Source organism: Chlorocebus sabaeus, chromosome X, assembly GCF_047675955.1.
Source record: "Chlorocebus sabaeus isolate Y175 chromosome X, mChlSab1.0.hap1, whole genome shotgun sequence".
Lineage (NCBI taxonomy): Eukaryota > Metazoa > Chordata > Mammalia > Primates > Cercopithecidae > Chlorocebus > Chlorocebus sabaeus.
Genome location: NC_132933.1, coordinates 149,047,239 through 149,070,872, shown reverse-complemented (window position 1 = coordinate 149,070,872; position 23,634 = coordinate 149,047,239). Strand labels below are relative to the sequence as shown.

The window sequence follows — 23,634 nt, the reverse complement described above, 5'->3', positions numbered from 1 at the left end:
CGGCTCGCCCTCCCTCACGCGGCTCAGGCTCTGAGGGCGCGAGGCCCAGGGCTCTCGCGCTGCGGCCGCCACCCGCCCCGAGGCCCCGGTCCCCTCCTCTCGCCGCCGCATCAGGGTAGCGCTGCCACGAGCCGGGCTTTCCAGGGGCCAGGGCGAACGAGGACCCGAGATGCTCGACGGCAGGGACGGCAAGCAACAGACCACGGGTAAGTGGCGGTTACGGGACTCTCCGGCCCGCGAACGGACGTTTTAGCTCTCAGGGATTCGATACCACAGGTTGTTTCCAGACCATATGCCTGTCGCTTCCGGCAATTGGAAAGACCAATCGTCAGGCTCGATAATGCAAGACCCGCCCACTTTGCGAAGGAGGCAGCCACTCCAGTTCCTCGTTACTTCTATTGTCGGGGGCGCCCTTACGCAAGATCCTGTCCAATTGTTACCGGGAACGCCCTCCTAGTCCCGCCTCAGGGCCATCGCAGAGCCTGTAAATTCAGCTTGACCCCTTCACCCCATTGGCGTATTTCCTTCCGACGCCATGACGTGCACAGCGGCCGGCCGGGGCGGGCCAATGGGCGGGAAGGTGGTGTGCGGCTGGCGTCCGCTCCTGGGTCCTAGGGGCCGGAGCCGCCCTGAACTCAGTGTATCCAAGGCTCTTGCCGGACAGGCGCTGCCGCGGAGTCTGCAGTCAGACGCCCCCTCAGTGGCGCGCCGTCTAACCCGTGGGCGCGCCCGAGGGGCGGGCTCGCCTCCCGTCGGCCCTCGCAGCTCGGCTGGGCTCGGAGTCCGCGCCGCCGTCGCCTTCCCGCTCGGGCCGAGAACCGCAGTCGCGGAGCCGCGCAGCCCTCTAAGCCAGGTGAGAGGCGCCGCTGGTCTGAGGACGGCGGACGGAGGGCGCGGGTCATTCGCGCAGCTTTGCGGCCTGCAGGCCCTCCCCGCCGGCGGAGCTGCACCGCAGGCCTCGGGACGAGCCTGGGGTGCCGGAGGGCTTCGGGAGCCCAGGGCGGGACTGGAGGCCTGAGGCCACCGGGGGTCCCTGGGCGGGTGCTGGGTGCTGCGGAGGGGGGGCGCCGACCTCTGACCCACGAGAGGAGCGCCTTCGCGGTGCTGGTCCTAGTTGTTATTCTCAGCGTCCCTATTATCCGATTGGAAATGAGAGGAGGCGGCTCTCGGGCTCCGAGCCGGAGGGGGCGGGCGAACTGGGAGAAATGTGTACTCTCCACGCCTAGGACCTGCCGCTGGGCAAACGGAGGCCAGTGTCCCTGCAGTCGCTGCCAGGGAGGGCGCACGAGGTCCCCCAGGCGAGGTGACCCGCAGGAGGTTTTGTGACGTCGGACCCGGCGATGGACGGCGGAGAGGAGGTCGGGGAGACTCGCCGGGGCTGCGGGGGAAGCTCCACCTCTCCGAGCGCCCCCGCGGGGAGACCCAGGGCGCAGGGGTAGCCTGGCGGGGGACCCCGAACCGCAGCGGGGCACGGCCCTCCCCAGGAAGTCGGCACCCAGGGCCCTTTGTCCTATGACAGCGTCGATGCCTGGAACCACCAAGAGCTGGAAGAGGCAGGAAGGATCCTCCTCTAGAGCCTCCAGGGGGAGTCCAGCCCTGCCTACAACTTAATCTCAGATTCCTGGTCTCCAACACTGGAAAAGAATAAACTTCCGTTACTTTCAGTCACCCAAATTGTGGTTATTTGCTACAGCATCCATAAGAATTTAAAAACTAAGAGGTATGAATTTTATGTTGCTGTCAAAAGGCTTTTTCTAGGATAAGTAGATATTTCACGTAGATGGAGCCTTTTCTTCTCTTCATTGGGATAGGAACTCAGTTAACGTCCTCCGTCCTATCTCAGTGCTGATTTTACTTTCTCTTTAATCCTCTGTTCTAAAACAGTGACCCTGTTTATATTGCTTAAGTAAATATCAACGTTTTTTGGTCAGTGTGAGACCAAAAACCTTTTTACCTTAGGTCTGAGAAGGTGTAGTATTTTCCCTCCTCCTCTTTTTAGAGATGGGGTCTCTCTGCTGCCCCCGGCTGGAGTGCAGTGGCATAATCCTAGCTCACTGCAGCCCCAGACTCCTGGGCTCAAGTCATCTTCCGGCCTCAGCTTGCTGAAAAGCTGAGAACACAGGTGTGCGCCACTACGCTATATATATATATATATATATAATTTTTTAACTTATTTGTAGAAATGAGGTCTCACTATGTTGCCCAGGCTGGTCTCAGACCTCTGATCTCAAGTGTTCCTCCTCTTTGGCCTCCCAAAGCACCAGGATTACAGGTTGAGCCACCATTCTTTGGCATGGTGGGGTATGCAGTAGGAGAGCAGCGGTGGTGGTAGTGTCTCCATACGGACTCTCACAAAAAGTGGTCTGGGCGGATATTGGATGCCTACTTATTTAGAGGCATCTAAATTCCTGTGCTAAATTAGAAAACTGGCAGCTCTTGAAAGGAGTGATGGCGTGAAGGAGAGATACCTGGACCAACCATCACACAACCCTAATAATTGATACCCTTGGTTTTGATGCCACGTCCTCTTCCATAGTTATTGGTTGAAATGACACGTGATGCCAGGTGAGCTTTTCCAGATAAATTGCCCTGGAACTTCAGACTTTGTCGGGTAAATCGATGTGGAATTTCAGAATGGGCTGGAATGTCTAAGATGGGCATGTCCAATACTCAGCTCAGTGTGGGGAAACTGGTGGTGGCCAGGGCCGGTTGCAGGCTGAGTTGCAGGGGTGACAGTTCACCTGAGAAACAAAAAAACATGCAAGTCCTGGTTGATAAGGAGTGATTTCACAGACAAATAGTGACTGTGGAAGTCAATGTTGAAAAAACAAATAGATTCAGGGCATAAGGGTGCAGGTTTGTTACACGGATATATTGCCCAGTGGTGGGATTGGCCTTCTGTCCCCCAGTGAACATAATACCAGATAGGTCATTTCTCAACCCTTGTCCACTCCCACCTTCCCCTTTTTAAAGGTGTCCAGTGTCTGTTATTCCATTCTGTAGGTCCATGTGTACCCATTTCTTTTAGCTCCCACTTATAAGTGAGAACATGTGGTATTTGATTTTGTTTCTGAGTTATTTCACTTAGGATATTGACCCTCAGCTCCATTTATGTTGCTGCAAAAGATAGTTTCTTTTTTATAGATGCATAATAGTCTTGGTGTGTGTATACCACATTTTCTTCATCCAATGAACACTTAAGATTCATTCCATGATTTTGCTATTGTGAATTGTGCTGCAGTAAAAATGTAAGTGTAGGTGTCTTTTCTGATAATTTCTTTCCTTTGGGTAGATAACCATTACTGGAGTTGCTGGGTCAAAGGGTAGATCTATTTTTAGTTCTCTGAGAAACCTACATACTGTTTTCCATAGAAGTTGTACAATTTTACATTCTCACCAACAGTGTGTAAGCGTTCCCTTCTGTGCATTCTCGCCAAGAGGTCAGTGTTTTTCTACAAGACAAAATGTAGATTGACAGATAGATCAATGATAGGTAGATGGAATACAGATGACAGATAATAATAGGTAGGTAGATGATAAATGGAATAGATAGAATAAACAGATAGAATATAGTAATAAAATGCATCTACCTGAAAATAGAGAAGAAAAAGATTGTGGGACTTTCCACTCTGTAACCCTGGGGCAAAGAAAGTAGCATTAATGAAAAAGCCAAGAATAGGAAAATAAAATTTTTTATTCAGAACCACCCTTCCAGCAGAAAAGAATAGCGCAGGCAAAATATTAAGCATTTTGTATGCATTTGTGTAGGTTGTGGGAACTATTACAAAAAGGTAGATGTCGCATGTTTCAGTGCTTTTTCTTTTTTTTCTTTTTTTTGAGACAGGCTCTCACTCTGTCCCCCAGGCTGGAGTGCGGTGGCATGATCTTGGCTCACGGCAACCTCCGCTTTCTGGGTTCAAGGGATTCTCCAGTCTCAGCCTCCTGAATAGCTGGGATTACAGGCTCCTGCCACCATGCCCGGCTATTTTTTTATTTTTATTTTTAGTAGAGATGGGGTTTCACCATGTTGTCCAGGCTGGTCTTGAACTCCTGACCTCAAGTGATCACCTGCCTTAACCTCCCAAAGTGCAGGGATTACAGGCGTGAGCCACCATGCCTGGACTCAATACATTTTTAATATACACAGAGCTTTGCCAATTTTGGAGGGTTGCCTAGTATTGGAATTTCTGGGTTTTTAATTTATTTTTTTTGTGTTTCTTCCTTTTAGTTTGATATAATGTAACTCTTGTTTTCTTATTGAAATGAAATCTCAGGCTCTCTCCATTGCATAGGCTGAAGCAGGTATGATGTAGGACGCTGGCTGGATTCAGACCCTTGAAGGAGGTTGGGCGCGGCGACTCATGCCTGTAATCTCAGCACTTTAGGAGGCTGAGGTGGGCAGATCACTTGAGGTCAGGTGAAACCAGCCTGGCCAACATGGTGAAACCCTGTCTCTACCAAAAAAAAACCCCCCAAAACCAAAAATTAACCGACTGTGGTGGTGCGTGCCTGTAGTCTCAGCTACGTGGAAGGCTGAGGTGGGAGAATTGCTTGAACCCAATAGGTGGTGGTTGCAGTGAGCCGAAATCCCACCACTGCACTCCAGCCTGGGCAACAGAGTGAGACCCTGTCTCAAAAAACAAAAAGAAAACAAAATCAGACCCTTGAAGGGTGAGCATTTTGCTGTGTTTCATTTGGGAGCTGGCTGTTCTGCTTCCTCCTAACTTCTCAAAGGACACTGGATGGCCTGAGCTCCCGGGTACTCAGGGCTGCCTAGTTAGCATTCTGTGGGTGGTGAGAAAAATGCAAATTGTCTCTGCAGGGCAGCAGACCCTGGAGTTTAAAGACTTCTCTTCTTTTATCAAATTGTGTATTTGCAAGGCAGGAGGACTGCTTGAGCCCAGGAGACTAGCCTGGGCAACCTAGTGAGATTCTGTCTCTACAAAAACTACACAAATCAGCCTGGCATAGTGGCACACACTTGTAGTCCCAGCTACTAGGGAGGATGAGGTGGTAGGATCACTTGAGTCCAGGATTTCGAGGTTACTGTGAGCTATGATCGCACCAGATTGCTGCATGGGGATGAGAGGAAATAGAGGGTGAACAGATCTCCTGCTACTGCACAGGCCACTTTTGATTTCCCAGCTGGTGTTTGAAGGCTGTGCAAGGTGTTGGGTTGCAGGATGATGGAGATCCGTATCATTGTGAATCCATGACTGTGTGGCCGTTTGCATCGACTCAGCCTTACTGCATATACTAACCTTCATTCCCCTCTCCAGCTACGCATTGGTTTTCTGCATACCACTTGGAATTTATGTTGGCTCTGAGTCATCCGATTCTCACATGATAAAGAACCAAATAATGACATATTATCTTAAAAGAATGTGTCTGCATATGGCTTCTTATCTGCCAAGTGTTGCACTTTAGGCATTTATATTGAGTTAAGATCTTGCCACTGCACTCCAGCCTGGGTGACAGAGCAATACCTTGTCTCAAAAAAAAAAAAAAAAAAAATCAAGATAGAGCAGACATTTCCAAACAATTAAAATGTTCTCAAAAGGAGTTGTTGATATATTAGTCTGTTCTCAATGCTGCTAATAAAGACATACCTAATACTGGGTAATTTATAAAGGAAAGAGGTTTAATGGATCCACAGTTCCACATGGCTGCGGAGGCCTCACAATCATGGCGGGAGGCAAAGGAGGAGCAAAGTCACATCTTACATGGTGGTAGGCAGGAGACTGTGTGCAGGGGAACTGCCCTTTATAAAATCATCAGATCTTCTGAGACTCATTCACTATCATGAGAACAGCATGGGAAAAACCCACACCCATAATTCAATTAGCTCCCACTAGTTCCCTTCCACCACATGAGGATTATTACAATTCAAGGTGAGATCTGGGTTGAGACACAGAGCCAAACCATATCAATTGATAATTAGCAGATTAAAGGGAAAAGGGCTAATCTGTTGACTAAGACAGCCTTCATGTTTCCCTCAGCTTGAGTGTTACAGTTTTCCTCCCAACCTCTTTGTCTTTCTATTTTTTAGTTTTAATTTTTTTGATACATAACAGATGCACATATGTTGGTGGTACATGTGATTACTAAATACACTCATAATTTGTAAAGATCACATCATTGTGATCAAGATATTCATCACTCTGCATATTTGCCTTTTTGTTTAGCTAGAAACATTTAAATTTATATCTTTAGCTATTCTGAAATGTACAATAGATTACTGTAAACCACAGTCACTTACCCTGCTGATTTATTGAACGGTGGGTCTTACTTCTTTTATCAAAAATTCTATTTGCAAGGCAGGAAGACTGCTTGAGCCCAGGAGTTCGAGAATCAGCCTGGGCAACCTAGTGAGACCTTGTCTCTACAAAAAATACAAAAATTGGCCTGGCATGGTGGCACAGCTACTGGGGAGGCTGAGGTAGGAGGATCACTTGAGCTCAAGAGTTCCAGGTTACTGCGAGCTACGATCATACGTATCACTGTACTACAGTCTGGGCAACAGAACAGAATCCTGTCTCCAAAAAAACAAAACAACTCCTACTTGTACCCATTAATCAAACTATTTTTTATCTCTCTTCTCTGCTCCCTTCCCAGCCTCTGGTAGCCACCAATCTACTCTGTCTCCATGAGATCCAGGTTTTAAGCTCCCACATGTGAGAACACGCAGTATTTTTCCTCTGTGCCTGGCTTATTTCACTTAACATAATGACCTCCAGCTCCATCCATCAGGCCTCCTTTTTCACGGAGGATTTATTTTAGGAAACTTGCAATTGTGAGTTCTTTCTCTACCTCTTTGAGATGCAAATCTTCTCCCAAATTTTCTTCTAGCCTCTTGCTAGTTTTGCAACCCAGGAATGTCTTTCTCAAGACCTCAGAGCCATCCCTTTAAAATGTCATTATTGAAGATGATACATCTGTCTCTCAGTCTTTGCAGAAGGGCAGGTTCCTAGTTTTGAAAAATTCCAATAAGCCAACACATAGCTTTACTGCGTTTCTTAACCTCTTCCTTATGTCTCAGTTCCTTCTCAGCATCTCACCCCAGCACTTAAAAACTCTCCAGCCTTTTGTTTCAACGAAGTTAAGCTCCTTCTCTCTTCCGTATTGCAGTAGTCCTGACTGAGGCCTTCCTTGAAGGGTTAACTTGTCTGGTGCAATGTTTTCTTTGACAATGTCCAGATCAAAGGATCCCACAGAAACACTGAGTATGATTTTCGCCTGAGAAAGGGGAGGGTGAGAAGATAGATTGGGAGGCAGCTGTGTAGGCAGGGGACTTGGCCACTCCCTAAAGCTCTCCCAGTCTCACCTGTGAGTGGAGTGCATAGACAGCAGTTCTTCTCCCCCGAGGCTGGGGGATGGAATCCGTTAGACTATTGAGGGCATCTGGAAGGGCAGCTGCCTCAGGGTTAGTCCTCAGGCTACGGTGGCCAATGGGTTTCTTTTGATCGACTGTTGACAATGTGTTTGTTGAATGGCAGCCTGCACTAGGCGAAGCTGAAGCCACAGAAGACACCGCAGTGGGAAAACCAGCATGAGCCGCTGCCCCAAGGAACCTCAAAGCACAGGCAGAGGACCAGCCATCCCAGCCGCACAGGTGAAGTGTGTCACCTGTCAGGTGGGCTTGGGGTGAGCGGGTGTGTGTGTGTGTGCGTGCGCGTGCCAAGGGGGTGTGTGTATGCGTGTGAGCACATGTGAGTGTGACGGCTAGTGTGACTGCATGTGAGGGAGTGTGAACGAGCGTGCGAGGGTGTGTGTAAGTGTGTATGCATATGAGAATATGTGTTTGTGGATGAGTGCATTTGAAAGCCTGTGTGTGTGTGTGTGTGTGTGTATATGTGTGTGGGGTCATGAGGGTTAGTGACCAAATGCGCAGGATATGTAAGTGTGCATGGAACACTGTGTGTGTGTGGCAAATGTGTAGGCATGTAAGGACAGGCAGAAGTGTGTCAGTGTTGTGATGATGGAAGTGTGAATGTGTGCACAAGGGTGTGGAGTCAGTGAGTGTATGGGAATGTGTGTTACCTATGAAGGCATGTAATGTGTCAGTGTGTGTGCGTGTGTGGGAATGAGCGCTTGTGGGTGTGTCCATGTGTGTTCCAGTGGGTATATGTGAAAGCATGTAAAAGTGTGTGTCATGTGATAGTGTGTGTGGATGTGTATGTGAGAGCATGTAAATGTGTGAGTGTTGAATGAGTGTATGAGTGTGCATATGTGAGGCTGTGCGTGTGTGTGAATGTGTGTAAGTGTATGTGCATGTGACAGTGTAAGTGTAGGGGTGTGATGCATGTGTGGGTGTGAGTGCCAGTGTATGAGTGTACATGGTGTGGATCTGAGTGTGCACAGTGTAAAGGGCATGTGTGTACAAGTGTGCAAGGGCAAGTGTAAAGGGCATGAGTGCAAGTGTGTGTGAGGAGTGCAAGTGTGTGTGAGGAGTGCAAGTGTGTGTGAGGGTATGTGAATGAGTGGTCATGTGCATGCATGTGTGAGTGCACGCTCAAAAGCATGGATGGGTGCAAGCCTCCCCTACTAACTCCTGTGGTCAAAAAAGGATGTGTTTTCTGTGTTTCAACAATGTTTTAAGATTATGTACTGTATTTAATACGTCTTATGACTGCAGTGTTTTCTCTGTTTAAAGCGCAGCAGGGGGCTGGGCGCAGTGGCTCACACCCGTAATCCCAGCACTTAGGGAGGCCGAGGCAAGTGGATCACTTGAGATCAGGAGTTCAAGACCAGCCTGGACAACATGGTGAAACCCCATCTCTACTAAAAATACAAAAACTAGCCGGGCATGGTAGTGGGTGTCTGTAAATCCCAGCTAATGGGGAGGCTGAGGCTGGATAATCACTTGAACTCAGGAGGCGGAGGTTGCAGTGAGCCGAGATTGCACCACTGCACTCCAGCCTGGGCAACAGAGCGAGACTCTATGCAAAAAACCCCAAAAAATCCAATGTAGCTAAAGGCAATTTGATAATAACAATGACATTGAAATGATAATTGTGTCAGAAAAACCAAAAACAATAATGAAATGGCTCCTATATAACCCATCCCCCAAAACCCACGTAGAGAAGAAGACAGGGCTGGGCATGGTGGTTCATGCCTGTAATTCCCGCACTTTGGGAGGCCCAGAAGGAAGGATGGCTTGAGCCTGGGAAATCAAGGTACAGTGAGCTGTATTTGCCCCACTGTACTTCAGCCTGGGAGTCAGAGTGAAACCTTGTCTCAAAAACAAAAAGAAGAAAAGGATACCTGAGCTACTAACTCTGATCATCACTGAGTGCAAAGATTCTGGTATTCTGGTGTTTTCCATTTATTGCTTTTTTTTTTTTTTTTTTTTTTTGAGATGGAGTCTCACTCTGTTGCCCAGGCTGGAGTGCAGTGGCATGATCTTGGCTCACTCCAGCCTCCACCTCCCAGGTTCAAGCAATTTTCCTGCCTCAGCCTCCCGAGTAGTTGGGACTACAGGCGCATGCCACTTCGCCTGGCTAATTTTTTGTATCATTTTTAGTAGAGACAGAGTTTCATACTGTGTTAGCCAGGATGGTCTTGATCTCCTGACCTCGTGATCCACATGCCTTGGCCTCCCAAAGTGCTGGGATTTATAGGCATGAACCACTGTGCCCGGCCGCATTTATTGCGTTAAGAAAAAAAAATTTCACTTGATGGAAAAAAGCTAAAATGAGGTTGCCTAGAAAAGTATCATTACTAAAATCATTCTTCTTCTTTCATGGGTTTTTTTTTTTTTGTTTTTTTTTTTTGACAGAGTCTCGTTCTGTTGCGTACGCTGGAGTACAGTGGTACAATCTCAGCTCACTGCAACCTTCGCCTCCCAGGTTCGAATGAATTCTTGTGCCTCAGCCTCCTGTATAACTGGGATTAGAGGCATGCACCACCACGCCCGGCTAATTTTTGTATTAGGGTCTTGCTTGGTCTTGTCATGTTGGCCAGGCTGGTCTCGAACTCCTGACCTCGAGTGATCCACCAGCCTCAGCCTCCCAGAGTGCTGGGATTACAAGTGTAAGCCCCTGCACCTGGCCCTTGTTTTGGCTAACTCTATGAGTGAAACTCTTTCTGCCATGGGAGATTGTACCTTACCATTGTTTATTTCCAGGGTCTCCTGAGAACACAGACCAGAATTACTGAGGTCATCTTGGCACATTTTCTTAACCATTTTATGCGACTTTCAAATTCCTTATATGTAGCTGGGAAAAAAGGCTTTGCTAGATGATCTTTTTCAACCTTTGTGAAGATAAAGATTAAGAAAAAAGTTTAAACCCGAGGCATTGATAAGGAAAATAAAACCTAAACAAAGTTTCAGTTCTCAGCCCCTGAGCAGCCACTCGGTGGGCGTTTCCTTCACTCCCCAGTGAGCACCTACTGTGTGCTCTGTATGGCGCAGGGCAGGGAGGAGCAGGCCAAGAAACAAGCCTTGGGTCAGGGCCACAGAGGGCACAGTGAGCTCTCAGGACAGGGCGGGAAGGGAAGGCAGAAAGGCCCTGGGCACGGGCTGGGCTGTCAGCTCCCGAGGGGCGCACTGAGCCTGCATCCATGGGAAGTGTGAGGCACAGGCAGCCTGGACTGCAGCCTCAGAGCGGAGCAGAACCTGGGGTGGAAGAGGCCAGCTGGGGCGAGTGGGCACCAGGAGAGCTCAGGCTGGCCATTATTTGTGGCTGCCATTTCCATTTCCAAAAAAGTATGATTATTTCAGTTAATGGAGAAAAAGCACTGACAAAATTCAACACCCTTTCATGATTAAAAACACTCAACAAAGAATAGAGAAAACGACCTCAACATAATAAAAGTCATATATGAAAAACCCACATCACACTCAATGGTGAAAAACTGAAAGCTTTTCCTCTAAAATCAGGAACAAGACAAGGATGCCTGCACTCATTACTTCTATTCAACACAATGCTGGAAGTTCTAGCCGGCACACTTAGTCAAGAAAAAGAAATAAAAGGCATCAAAATTGAAAAGAAAGAAGTAAAATTATCTCTATTTGCAGATAGGATTTTATAAGTAGAAATGCCTGAAGAGTGCGTGCATGCACGCACACACACACACTCAGGAACTAATAAACGAGGCCAGGCACGGTGGCTCATGCCTATAATCCTAGCACTTTGGGAGGCAGAGGTGGGCGGATCACTTGAGGTCAGGAGTTCGAGACCAGCCTGGTCAACATGGCAAAACCCCATCTCTATAAAAAATACAAAAATTAGCCAGGCATGGTGATGGGAGCCTGTGGTCCCAGCTACTTGGGAGGCTGAGGCACAAGAATCACTTGAACCCTGGAGGCAGAGGTTGCAGTGAGCCAAGATTGTGCCACTGCCCTCCAGCCTGGGTGACACAGCAAGAGAGTGAGACACTGTCTCTTTTAAAAAAGAAAATAATAATAAATAAAAAACTAATAAATGAAATATATACAAAGTAAATACACAGGTCAGGTGTGGTGGCTCACACCTGTAATCCCAGTACTTTGGGAGGCTGAGGTGAATGGATCACTTGAGGTCAGGAGTTCAAGACCAGCCTGGCCAACATGGTGAAATTCTGTTTCTACTAAAAATATAAAAAGTTACTGATGGTGTGTGACTGTAGTCCTAGCTACTCGGGAGGCTGAGGCAGGAGAATCACTTGAACCTGGGAGGCGGAGGTTGCAGTGAACTCAGACTGTGCCACTGTACTCCAGCCTGGGCGACAGAGTGAGACTGGGAAAAAAAAAAAGTCAATACACAAAAATCAGCTGCATCTCTAAATACTAACAATGAATAGTCTGAAAAGGAACTAAAGAAAATGAAAATTCCACTTAAAATCTAGCAATTCCACTTCTGGATATATACTCCCAAAAACTGAAAGGAGGGTTTCAGGGAGGTAGTTGAACACCCGTGTTCATAGCAGCATTATTCCTAATAGCCAAAAGGTGAAAGAACCTAAGTGTCCATTGATAGATGAATGAATACGCAAAATGTGGTATATGCACAACAGCGAGATTGTACTCAGCCTTGCAGAGGAAGGACATGCAGACACTTCCTGCAACATGAACCTTGAGGATATTGTGCTCAGTGAAATAAGCCAGTCACAGAAAGACAAATATTCTGTGATTCCACTTCTGTGAGGAAAGTAGCATAGTGAAAATCAGAGAGACAGAAAGTAGAACAGTGGCTGCCGGGGTTGCGGAAAAAGGGAATGGAGAGTTGGTGGTTATGGGGACAGTTTTAGTTGTCTTTTGTTTGTTTTTTCCCCCCTTACCCCAACTTGAAGCTCAGAGTTTTAGCTGTAGATGAAAAGAGTTCTGGAAATGTGTGGGGGTGATGGCTGTACAACATTGTGAATGTATTTAATACCCCTGAACCACACACTTCAATATGGCTAAGATGGTAAATGTTATGTGTATTTTATTACAATATTTTGGAAAAAAAATTTTGATATGATAATGCAAACTTACAGCGACTCACACCTGCTTTATTGGGAGTTTCAGAAGGGGCAGGAGGGAGAGGACACGCTGAGCAGCCAGGGCCTACTGACGCTCCAGAAGCACCCCCAGGGACTGCCTTTCGCAACATCACCCTCTGGAATGGCAGCGCCGGCCAAGAGCGCACTGCCGTTGGTTTTACTGACCAAACCTCAAGAAACAGCTGCGTTCCCATCAGATGTGCTCACTAAATCATGCCGACACACAGACACGCAGCTTCCAGCCTGTTCGGCAGCAGTGCAAACATGGGGGGGGGGGTCTCAAATCCTCCACTAGAATGATTCTGGTCCTGCTTGAGCCTTCGCCCCTGAGTCCCCATCACACATTGTAAAGGTCAACTTAAGGATGATGGGCAGGCAGAGGCAGGAATAAGGACTGATATGGTTTGAATCCATCCCCACCCAATCTCACATTGGTTTAGCACCATCCCCTTGGTGCTGTTCTCATGATAGCTGGTTGTTTAAAAGTGTGTGGTACCTACCCCAACCCCTTGTCCCTGCTGTGGCCATGTGATGTGCCTGCTCCCACTCTGCCTTCACCGTGACTGTGAAGCATCCCCAGAAGCTGAGCAGATAGATGCCAGCACCATGCTTCCTGTACAGCCTGTGCAACTGTGAGCCAACTAAACCTCTTTTCTTTATAAAATACCCGGTCTCAGGTATTTCTTTGTAACAGTGTGAGAATGGCCGAAAACAACACTCAGACGCAAACATTACCTGCAGGCCACCGCATGCTGACTCTCACCAAGCAGGAGCCGGCCCCTCCCTCACGCGGAGCCGCTGGCATGGACAGCCCCGGGGAGGTCAGGCCGAGCGTCCTTTCCACCGTGCAGCCCCGGACGGTGCTCTCATTGGCTTTCTCAGACAGCACCATCTCAGGGTCCAGCTGGCCACAGCCTGGATTCTGTTTAAAATGCTGCGCCAGTCCCCACCTCCCTATATGTGACTTTTTACAAGTCTGACACTTAAAGCTTTGGGACCTCAGGGAGCAGCTTGATAAGTCAAAGAGCGCCTGCCTCTCCCTCTGATCTTCTTCCACACTGAGTTCTGAATCATCATCAGAATCTGACAGATGACCGTCCGCCAAATCATCCCTTTTTATGAACTTATCTTTAGCTTTATACTTGGCAGGTCGAGATACCCGTCTCAATGTGTCTTCACTTTTAACGATGGTTTTAGTTTCTCAGTATGTTTTATATGCAAGTTGGAAATAAATAAATGTGCTGAACTGGAGTAAACATGTTACAGCCGGCCGATTGGAGGCCGACAAAGGGGTCAACATGGAGCCCTGTCCATTTGGAGCCTTGAGGGCTGGGACTCTCTTTGCAGGGACCACCTGGAGGGCTGGCAGTGGTCTCTGTACAAACCCCTGAGCAGGAGGCTGATGTAGGTCACTTAGGAAGCATGACTAGCTCGGTTCTCACGAGGGGCTGTACCCTGAGCAGCTGAAGGCTGGTGATGTGGAGCCCCACCAGGTGGGAATTCCCCCAGGGCGGCCGGCTGTCTTGCAGATTGGGGCTGGATTGTGGCCAGTAGGGACGTTGGCCGTTCCTGACCTTTTGTTCCTCCAGACGTTACCTTGACACAAATGGCGTCTAGTTGCTTTCCTACAGAAAGACAAGTAAGGGAAAAGAAGCATTGTGCTTACCAACATGTCTGCAATTTTGCTCTCATAGTAAATCCATTATTGACATTTTTTTCTAAATTACGTCTTAACATATACAATTTATGTAACATGTTTGTATTAAGTGTTTTTCAGACCTTTCTGACCAGAAACCACAGTGATACAGGCTGGGTGCAGTGGCTCATGCCTGTAATCCCAGCACTTTGGGAGGCCAAGGTGGGCAGATCACTTGAGGTCAGGAGTTTGAGGCCAACGTGGTGAAACCCTTTCTCTATTAAGGATACAAAAATTAGCCAAGTATGGTGGTGCACGCCTGTAATCCCAGCTACTTTGGAGGCTGAGGCATGAGAATCGCTTGAACCTCGAGGAGGAGGTTGCAGTGAGCCGAGATCGCGCCATTGCTCTCCAGCCTGGGTGACAGAGCAAGACTCCATCTCAGAAAACAAATAAAAAGCCTGGGCATGGTGGCTCACGCCCGTTATCCCAACACTTTGGGAGACTGAGGAGGGTGGATCACTTGAGGCCAGGAGTTCGAGACCAGCCTGGCCAACATGGTGAAACCCCATCTCTACTAAAAACACAAAAGTTAGCCAGGTGTGGTGGCATATTCCTGTACTCCCAGCTACTTGGGAGGCTGAGGCAGGAGAATTGCTTGAGCCTGGGAGGCGGAGAGGCTGCAGTGAGCCGAGATCGTGCCACTGCACTCCAGCCTGGGCGATAGAGCTAGGCTCAGTCTCAAAAACAAAAAACCAAAAAGAGACCACAGTGACACATTTTACATTATGACCTAGTACACATGAATATAAATATTTGCATATATAAACGAAGTGAGAAGTTGATGGAACTACTTAGCATTCCTATGTAAATGCCTGCTGATTGTATCTATTCTACATCACTTTTTTCTTTTCTTTTTTTTTTTTTGGAGATAGGGTCTCACACTCTGTCGCCCAGACTGGAGTGCAGTGGCGTGATCTCAGCTCATGGCAACCTCCACCTCCCAGGTTCAAGTGATTCTCCTGCCTCTGCCTCCTGAGTAGCTGGGATTACAGGTACACGCCACTGTGCCTGGCTAATTTTTATATTCTTAGTAGAGATGGGGGTTTCATCATGTTGGACGGACTGGTGTCAAACTTCTGACCTCAAGTGATCCACCCGCCTAGGCCTCCCAAAATGCTGGGATTACAGGTGTGAGCCACTGCACTTGGCCCTAATCTACATCACTTTTAAAAAAATGTTAGTCATAATCCACTAAGTTGGTTTCATGACGAATTAAGAGATAATACAAGCCTTCTTAACAGTTTTACCCATGTGTTTTTGCTTGGAGTTTTCAGTACTCTAAAATCAGATGTAATTCATAATGTGGGCCCATGTTTTTAAAAAAGTTTCTAATGAAATTCTAGAAGCCACAAGAAAGCCATAAAGAACAATGTTACCCAGGATCCTCCAGCCCAACGTGCATGCCCAATTCTTCACCCTGTCCTGAACGTGCTGTTCAGCATTCTTATGCTTTTTAAATATTTACATGGCATATGCAGATATTTCTAAAAATATATAGTTCAGTTCTGAAATGCTTTAAAACTTTATAGAAATGATATCATCTCCTGCAACTTGATAGGGCTTTTTCAGGTTTCTTTACTCCATTTTGCTTTGTGAATTTTATCCTCATTGACATGTGTAGCTCTTGGGTTGATTTTCTCTGCAGTATGAGTACACCAGTCTCCTATTGATGGACAGGTACTTTCCAACATTCTGCTCTAAAGTCTGCTCTGAATCTCCATGGATGTATGTGTGGACATGTGTCAGTTTCTCCAGGGGCACGTATCTAGGAGTAGGGCTGAGTATCTTTTCTTTTCTTTTTTTTTGAGAGAGGGTCTTCCTCTGTTGTCCAGGCTGGAGTGCAATGGCATGATCTCAGCTCACTGCAACCTCCGCCTCCCAGGTACAAGTGATTCTCCTTCCACAGCCTCCTGGGTAGCTGGGATTACAGACACATGCTACTACGCCTGGCTAATTTTTGTATTTTTAGTAGAGATGGGGTTTCACTATGTTGTCCAGGCTGGTCTCAAACTCCTGACCTCAACTGATTTGCCCCACTCAGCCTCCCAAAGTGTTGGAATTACAGGAATGAGCCACCGTGCCTTGCCGGGCTGAATATCTTCAACCACTTTTTACAAATATATCTAACAAAATTTCAAATACATGTGCTTTTTGACCCAGTAATTCCACTTCCTGGATTCCAAAATTTAAAAAAACTCAGCCATAAAGATGTTATGTTCTACGAGGATCAAGGCAGCACTGTCTGTAATAGCAAAACACCTACCAAAGGGGAGAGCTACCTTTAACAACATCCCACAAATATTTATTGAGTACTGACCATGTGCATGAGACACTGCTACAGGTGTCAGGGAAACAGCTCTCCTACAGCTCAGGGGAGAAGGTCGGGAAGCAAAAGAAACAAGGCTCCTGCCCTCACAGAGCAGAAATAATGAGCATTTTCCTCCAGGGAGAAAAAGAGGCAAACCTCATCATCCAGAGCACGATTTCCCAGCCAACATTTCAGAACACTTTGACATGAGTGGCTGGAGGATGCCCAGCAGTGATCCCAAGTCCTGACAAGATATTGCCAAGTGTCCTTTGTGGGGCAAAACTGCCCTCGGTTGAGAACCACTTATTTGGGACCACCAACTGGCCCTCTTTGGACTCAGCCTTCTGGTGTGACCCTAAAACAGTAGAAAGTCAATAACAATGTCAAACAGGACAGAATAAAGACCCTCGCTGAGATTAGGCTGGAGTGCGTCTCTCGTCTGTCTCTTGTCATACACTAGTACAAATAACAGAGGTCAAGTGTACCGAGCTGGCACCACAGCCCTGGGAGTCCCCATTTCTGGGCTACTTGTGAATCAAATGACAACTAGATTGTGCATAATGTCTGTTTGATTTTACTAAGTCACATAGAATATCTCTCTCTGGGCCACACACATATCACACCTGTAATAGCAGTGCTTTGGGATGCTGAGGCGGGAGGATTGCTTGAGGCCAGGAGTTCAGGGCCAGCCTGGGCAACAGAGCAAGACCCTGTCCCTACAAAACATTAAAAACTAACCCCCCCCCCCCCCCCCCAAAAAAAAAAACCCGCAAAAAACAGACTCTCACTCTGTTGCCTCGGCTGGACTGCAGTGGCACGAAATTCTTGGCTCACTGAAACCTCCACCTCCCGAGTTCCAGTGATTTTCCTGACTTGGCCTTGCTGGTAGCTAGGCTTGCAGACATGCGCCACCACGACTGGCTAATTTTTGTATTTTTAAGTAGAGACAGGGTTTCACCATGTTGGCCAGACTGGCCTCAAATTCCTGATCTCAGGTGATGCACCCGCCTCAGCCTCCCAAAGTGCTGGGATTACAGCTGGGATTACAGGCGTCAGCTACCGTGCCCCACCTATAAAACATTTTAAAATTAGTATTCATGGTACATGCCTGTAGCCCCAGCTGCTCCGGAGGCTGAGGGGGAAGGATCGTTTCAGTCTGGGAGTTTGAGGCTGTGCCGTAGTGAGGTATGATCAGTCCAGCCTGGGTGAGAAGGCAACACTTTGTCTCAACAAAACCCCAAAACAACAACAAAATACATATACACACACACAGACAACCTAAACCCTATTGTTTTAGGATAACCACAGCAGCAAAGCTGGCCTAATATTCATCCTCTATCCTGACTGGCTTACCCTGTGGGTATTATGCTTCGTGCTTTCTTGTGTGTTTATTTCATTCAGCGAACGTTTACTAAATATTTCTGGATAAATACATATACACCAGCCAAGACCTAGTCTCACCCTTGAGATGGTGGGAAGTTTCCCTGCCATGCCTTAGTCCTCGCAGACCTGCTGAATCAGATCTCCGGGGGCGGAGACCCCATCTGCCTTTCAAAAGCTCCACTGACGATTCTGAAGGCAGACAAGGTTCCCTACGGAATGCAGACAGGTGAGGCAGCCAGGAAAAATGTCATCATGGTACAACAGGTGCAATAAAGAGGCAGAGTGGCCCAGAGGTGGTGCGCTGCCCAGAAGCAGTGATCTCTGAGAGGCATTTTGAAGGCTGGGAGTTGTTGCCAGGTAGGGCATTCTGAGTATAAAGAAAAACAGGTAAATGCATGGATGCATGAAAAGGGGCAGGCATGTTGGATGGAACTGGACATTTCTAGGGGGTGGGAAGAGGGAGGATGGGGAGAGACACGGGCCTCCATCTGACCCAAGTGTGTACACTGGTCCGTGCTTCTGATCCACAGCAGACCACTGGGCCTTCTGCTGTGGTTGTTGAAATGCACCCCACCACCTGCCCCAGAACCTGTCTCTCCTCTTCTGCATTTTCAACTCAGACTCACCCTTCAAATCTAGTTCCAATACCACTTCTTCAACAAAGCTGCTTCTGATCGCCTCAGCCAGAAACAATCTCCCTTCCTCTAACTACATTTAGTTCTTCATCACTATCTTTAGCTTTCTGGCCTTGATTAGAAGGCATCTGGGTCGTGCTTTATCTCCTGTTAGTTCATAAGCTACTGAGGGGCAAAGTACACATCCAGTTTGCCTTCGTCGCCTCCATGACACAGCTGGGGCTGAAAAAGGATTAGCAGAATATGCTACAAAGGTACATTATTGGAGGTAGAATTGATATCATCTCCATCAGATTAGCTACAGAATAAGTCCCATCGTGCTGCCTAACCTTGACTAAGTTTGCTTTTACTTTATGAAAAATATGTCATTTTTTGACTCTATTCCAAACCCAAAAAGCTGTGGTCACATTCAGCAGGGTGTGCTGGGGAGAACAAGGGCTCTGGAGAGCAGCCACACCTGAGGGACCTTGGGCAAAGCCACTCAACCTCCCTGAGCTTGTTTCCCACCTGGCAAAATGCTGGCACAGAAGCACTGCTGCGAGCTAAGCAACGCAGCACGGTGGCCGGCACAGAGCAGAGGATCCGCAGATGGCTGTCCTGGGATGGCATCTTACAGCCTTCTGACCCAGACCAAGGTCCAAGAAGGTCGAGTTACCCAAGGTCACACCTCTAGAGAGAGTGGCATTTGGGCAGAATCATACACGTCTTCCTAAACCTTCGCAAGACAACTGTCCACTCTTGATGATCAACTGGATACAACCACCCCAGGCAGCTAAAAGCACGAGTGAAGTCAAAAAAACTCAGGAGTGAAGATGGCCGATTCTATTCTCTAATGCATCGCTTCTAGTGGAAAAAGCTCTCTTCTTTTGGCAGTTTTGGGATGAGACTAATTTTATTTACAAACGCAGCACTGAAATGAGATGGAATTTTACAGGCGCCTTGTAGAACTGCTGGGTTGACAACGAGAATACCTACCCCAAAAGCATACTATCTGTATGTAAAAATAGAGAGACAGACAGAGATAAGAAAATGCTAAGAAGCAGCAATGAAAAAAAAATGCTGGGCCGTGGCACTCGCTGTGCCTCAGCCCTGAAAAGCTCCGTTGGTTCCTTTGAATTCATTCAGGTCTCAGCTGCGGTGTCTGGCCTAAGGGACCACCGACTCTAAAGTGGCCCCGTCACACCCAGAACCTGCCTGATGTTCGTTCTTTGAGTGTGTCGAAGGCTGCACCTCCTGCATTTAGGTGGGAGTGCCGGATACCCCGTCACTGAGCGCTCCACAAAGGCTGAACGAGTGGTCAAAGGCGTGTAAGAAGAGCCAGACAGCACAGAGGAGCCCTGGGCAGGGCTGTGGAGGCAGAGAGGACACGACGGCGTCCCAGGCAGAGGGCCCAGCGTGAGCATCGGCTCATCAAGTGAGGCTCCTGCGGTGAAAACTCCAGGGTGGTGGCAGGTGGGGGCTGAACGCCGTCCCTAAGGAACTCAGCTTCGGGACACCCTAAGTCTTGACCGGGTCCAGATACTGGCCTCTCCGGCCAAGCAGCTAACTCCGCCGCGGGACCTCAGCCCCCTCCGGGCCTCAGTTTCCCCATGTCCCTCCTGGGGAGGAGCCTCCTGGAGGAGCCTCACCTGGGACAGCAGCAGGCGCGGTGGTCGAGGGGCCTCGGCGCCAGGGTCCCGCTGGAGGGCGACCTACTGGGCCTCGGAGGCAGCAGCTGCGCCTTCGTCACCTGCTTCAGGACCCGCCGCAGCTGCTCAGGGCCCAGCGGGGTCACATGTGCGACGCTGCGCTGGCCTGGAGAAGGCTGGCGGGTCCAGAGATGTCCAAGAGATCCTGCAATTCGTTCCTACCCGGACGCTACTCACAGTATCTGAAAGGGGCATTTTTCAGAAACAGTTGTATAGAGTTCCTTGTGGGGTGGCGGTGGAAAAAAAAGCTAAAACCGTAGTCGATGCAGCAATCGAGCCCGCGACCTTGGTGTTATCAGCACCTGAGCTAACCGACTACCTAACCCCACACTGCCGCTGGAGTGTATAAAAGGGCTCCATGTTCGCGCCCGTCCACGAGTCATTCCTTGCCAAGCCCGCGCGCAGCTGGCTGCCTCCCGCTTTCCCCGAGTTGCGGAGACACTGGTGAGGAGCCACCGCCCTAGCGCTGGCCGGGTTCCTCCCATTCTTCCCTGCCAGGGTGCCCTAAACAACCTCTGGGCCGAGACCGAGAGATCCCTCAATTCGCTCCCACCTGCAAGCGGCTCACAGTACTTGAAAGGCGCATTTTTCACAAACAGTTGTGTAGCGTTCCTTTCGGGGTGGCGGCGGAAAAGAAAAACAACCTACGACCATGGCCGGTGCGGGAATCGAACCCGCGACCTTGGCGTTATCAGCACCACGCTCTTACCAACTGAGCTAACCGACCACCTGATACCATACCCCTACCGGAGCATATAAAAAGGCTCTACGTTCGCGCCCGTCCCCAAGGGATTCCCTGCCAAACCTGCGTGCAGTTGGCTGCCTCTCACCTTCCCCGAGTTGGGGACTCTGGTGAGGAGCCACCACCCCAGCGCTGACCGGGTTCCTCCTGCTCTTCCCTGCCAGGCTGCCCTCCACAACCTCTGGGTGGAGACCAAGAGATCCCGCAGTTCGCTCCCACCCCCACGCAGCTCACAATACTTGAAAGGTGTATTTTCCACAGTTATATAAAGAGTACCCTGTGGGGTGGCGGCGGGGGAAAAAAAGCTAAAATTGTGGCCGGTGCGGGAATCGAGCCCGCAACCTTGGCGTTATCAGCACCACGCTCTTACCAACTGAGCTAACCGACCGCCTGACGCCACAATGGCACTGGAGCTTATAAAAGGGCTCCACGTTCGCCCCCGTCCACGAGCGATTCCTTGCCCAGCCCGCGCGCCTCTGGCTGCCTCCCGCTTTCCTGGAGCTGCGGGCACTCTGGTGAGGACCCAACGCCCCAGCGCTGGCCTGGTCCCTCCTGCTCTTCCCTGCCAGGTTGCCCCTGACAACCTCTGGGCCAAGTCCAAGAGATTCCACAAGTCGCTCCTGTCCGCATGGGGCTTACAGAACCTGAAAGGCGCACTTTGAAAAAAGTTGCATAAACAGTTCACGGGAAAGAAACAAGAAACAAACAAACAAACAAAAACCTGGGACTAGGGCCGATGCGTGGATCAAGCCCACCACCATGGCGTTATCAGCACCACGTGTCCACCAACTGAGCTAACCGACCACCCGACCACCTAGTGCTGCCCGAGCGTCTAAAAGGGCTGCATGTTCGCGCCGGCCCGCGACTGACTCCTTACAGACCCCACGCCACTGGCTGCCTCCCGCGTGGCCCCAGCTATGACTTTTGACTTCCTCACTGTCATCCCCATTGGGTGGATGCAGAAACTGACACCTAGGAGACTTCAAGGAGAAGGGAGGCGGCTTCCTACAGGGAACCGCGCGCTTTCACAGGGAAAATGCAAATTGCACATGGGAGGTTTGGCTCTGCAGTGAGGTTTTCAAACATTCCAATTCAATGCTGTTTTTAACTCTGAAAATTCTGCGGCCTGGCAACTTCATGTATCAAGAGCCTTTTAGCATGGTTAAATCAAGCTCAGAAAACCAAAGGCCAAAAGAACCACCGAACTCCCTATAGCCCAAAAAATAATGGCTGCAGGGGTCTTGACTTCCTTCTTGTCGATTGTTTTTTCTTTCACTGTCCACGTGTATTTCAATATATATACATGGAATCCTTGGGCCGGAAGCGGTGGCTCATGCCTGTAATCCCAGCAATCCGGGATAAATTAATAAAAGGAACCCAAAGCCTTGCTTGAAACAGTGTATTTTGTCTTTCTTTTTGCATTTAATATTCTATCATTAAGCATATGCCTAAATAATTGCAAATGTTATTTTAAATGATTCCTGAGTGTTTTGAGTGGACAAACTACAGCTATCTCTCCTTTTTTCTTTTACTTATTTATTTTTAAGTGTTGGAAAACTATTCATTTGCTGTTGCTTGTTAAGTGAGCACATGAATAAATCACATGGTACATTGTAGAAGAGTTGAAACAGACTCTGGGTTGACAACGATAGTATCTGTATGCAAAAATGAGAGTCAGACAGAGAGAGAGGAGAAAGAGAGACAGAGAGAGACAGAGAGAGACAGAGATAGAAAATGCTGAGAAGCAGCAATGAAGAGAAGAAAATGCTGGGCCGTGGCACTTGCTGTGCGCCTTAGACCTGAAAAGCTCCGTTGGTTCCTTTGAATTCATTCAGGTCTCAGCTGCGGTGTCTGGCCTAAGGGACCACCGACTCTAAAGCGGCCCCGTCACACCCAGAACCTACCTGATGTTCGTTCTTTGAGTGTGTCGAAGGCTGCACCTCCTGCATTTAGGTGGGAGTGCCGGATACCCCGTCACTGAGCGCTCCACAAAGGCTGAACGAGTGGTCAAAGGCGTGCAAGAAGAGCCAGACAACACAGAGGAGCCCCGGGCAGGGCTGTGGAGGCAGAGAGGACACGACGGCGTCCCAGGCAGAGGGCCCAGCCTGAGTATCGGCTCATCAAGTGAGGCTCCTGCAGTGAAAACGCCAGGGTGGGGGCTGAACGCCGTCCCTAAGGAGCTCAGCTTCGGGAAACCCTGAATCATGACCGGATCCGGATACTGGCCTCCCCAGCTAAGCAGCTAACCCCGCCGCGTGGCCTCGGCCCCCTCCGGGCCTCAGTTTCCCCATGTCCCTCCCGGAGCCTTTGCTGGGGCGGCAGCAGGCGCGGCATGGGGACTCGGCGCCAGTGTCCCGTTGGAGGTTAGCCTGCTGGGCCGAGGTGTCAGCAGCTGCGCCTTCATCACCTGCTTCGGGACCCGCCGCAGCTGCTCAGGGCCCAGCGGGGCCACATATGCGACGCTGCCCGGGCCCGGAGAAGGCTGGCCGCCGCATACGCCATGGCGAACAAGGCGGGGACTTGAACCTGCGTCACTGGGCGATGACACCTCCAACATACCTCCCCTGGTAAAGCGGCGGGCTAGGAGTGCCCGCAGGCCAAGACACCTTGGAAGGCGACTGTGCCCGGCCGGGAAGGTCCGGGAGCCAGCCCTGCCGTCGCTGACAGCCACCGCGGCGCCTAGAGTTGATCAGCATGGCGGACTCACCTTATTT

General features: G+C 49.2%; 1 protein-coding gene, 1 long non-coding RNA gene, 2 other non-coding genes and 1 pseudogene across 4 annotated transcripts; all 5 read right to left on the bottom strand.

Moving 5' to 3' along the window:
- Nucleotides 1-1,587: 1,587 nt before the first annotated feature.
- LOC119623530 (zinc finger protein 839-like) overlaps nt 1,588-23,634 on the bottom strand; it is a 38,289-nt pseudogene continuing 16,242 nt past the window's right edge.
- LOC103232880 (uncharacterized) lies at nt 2,845-10,876 on the bottom strand. Its single transcript, XR_012092091.1, has 3 exons — nt 6,260-10,876; nt 3,591-3,637; nt 2,845-3,452 (listed from the first exon to the last, which is right to left on the bottom strand). It is a non-coding gene; the product is annotated as an uncharacterized lncRNA (long non-coding RNA).
- Nucleotides 17,246-20,538, bottom strand: LOC140710850 (uncharacterized). Its single transcript, XM_073013554.1, has 4 exons — nt 20,503-20,538; nt 20,119-20,294; nt 19,681-19,837; nt 17,246-18,563 (listed from the first exon to the last, which is right to left on the bottom strand). Exons 1-4 carry the CDS (start codon nt 20,536-20,538, stop codon nt 18,024-18,026), a joined length of 909 nt encoding a protein of 302 aa, XP_072869655.1. The 3' UTR covers nt 17,246-18,023.
- On the bottom strand, nt 20,832-20,905 carry TRNAI-GAU (transfer RNA isoleucine (anticodon GAU)). The gene has a single exon. It is a non-coding gene; the product is annotated as a tRNA-Ile (tRNA).
- On the bottom strand, nt 21,235-21,308 carry TRNAI-GAU (transfer RNA isoleucine (anticodon GAU)). The gene has a single exon. It is a non-coding gene; the product is annotated as a tRNA-Ile (tRNA).

Coding starts and splice junctions, on each gene's coding strand:
- LOC140710850 (XM_073013554.1), bottom strand. CDS start 20,538: ATGGAGCCCTTTTATACACTCCAGCGGCAGTGTGGG. Junction 20,295..20,502: donor CACTCCAGCGGCAGTGTGGG/GTTAGGTAGTCG, acceptor TGGACCCGCCAG/CCTTCTCCAGGCCAGCGCAG. Junction 19,838..20,118: donor CGCGCCTGCTGCTGTCCCAG/GTGAGGCTCCTC, acceptor CTGCCTCCACAG/CCCTGCCCAGGGCTCCTCTG.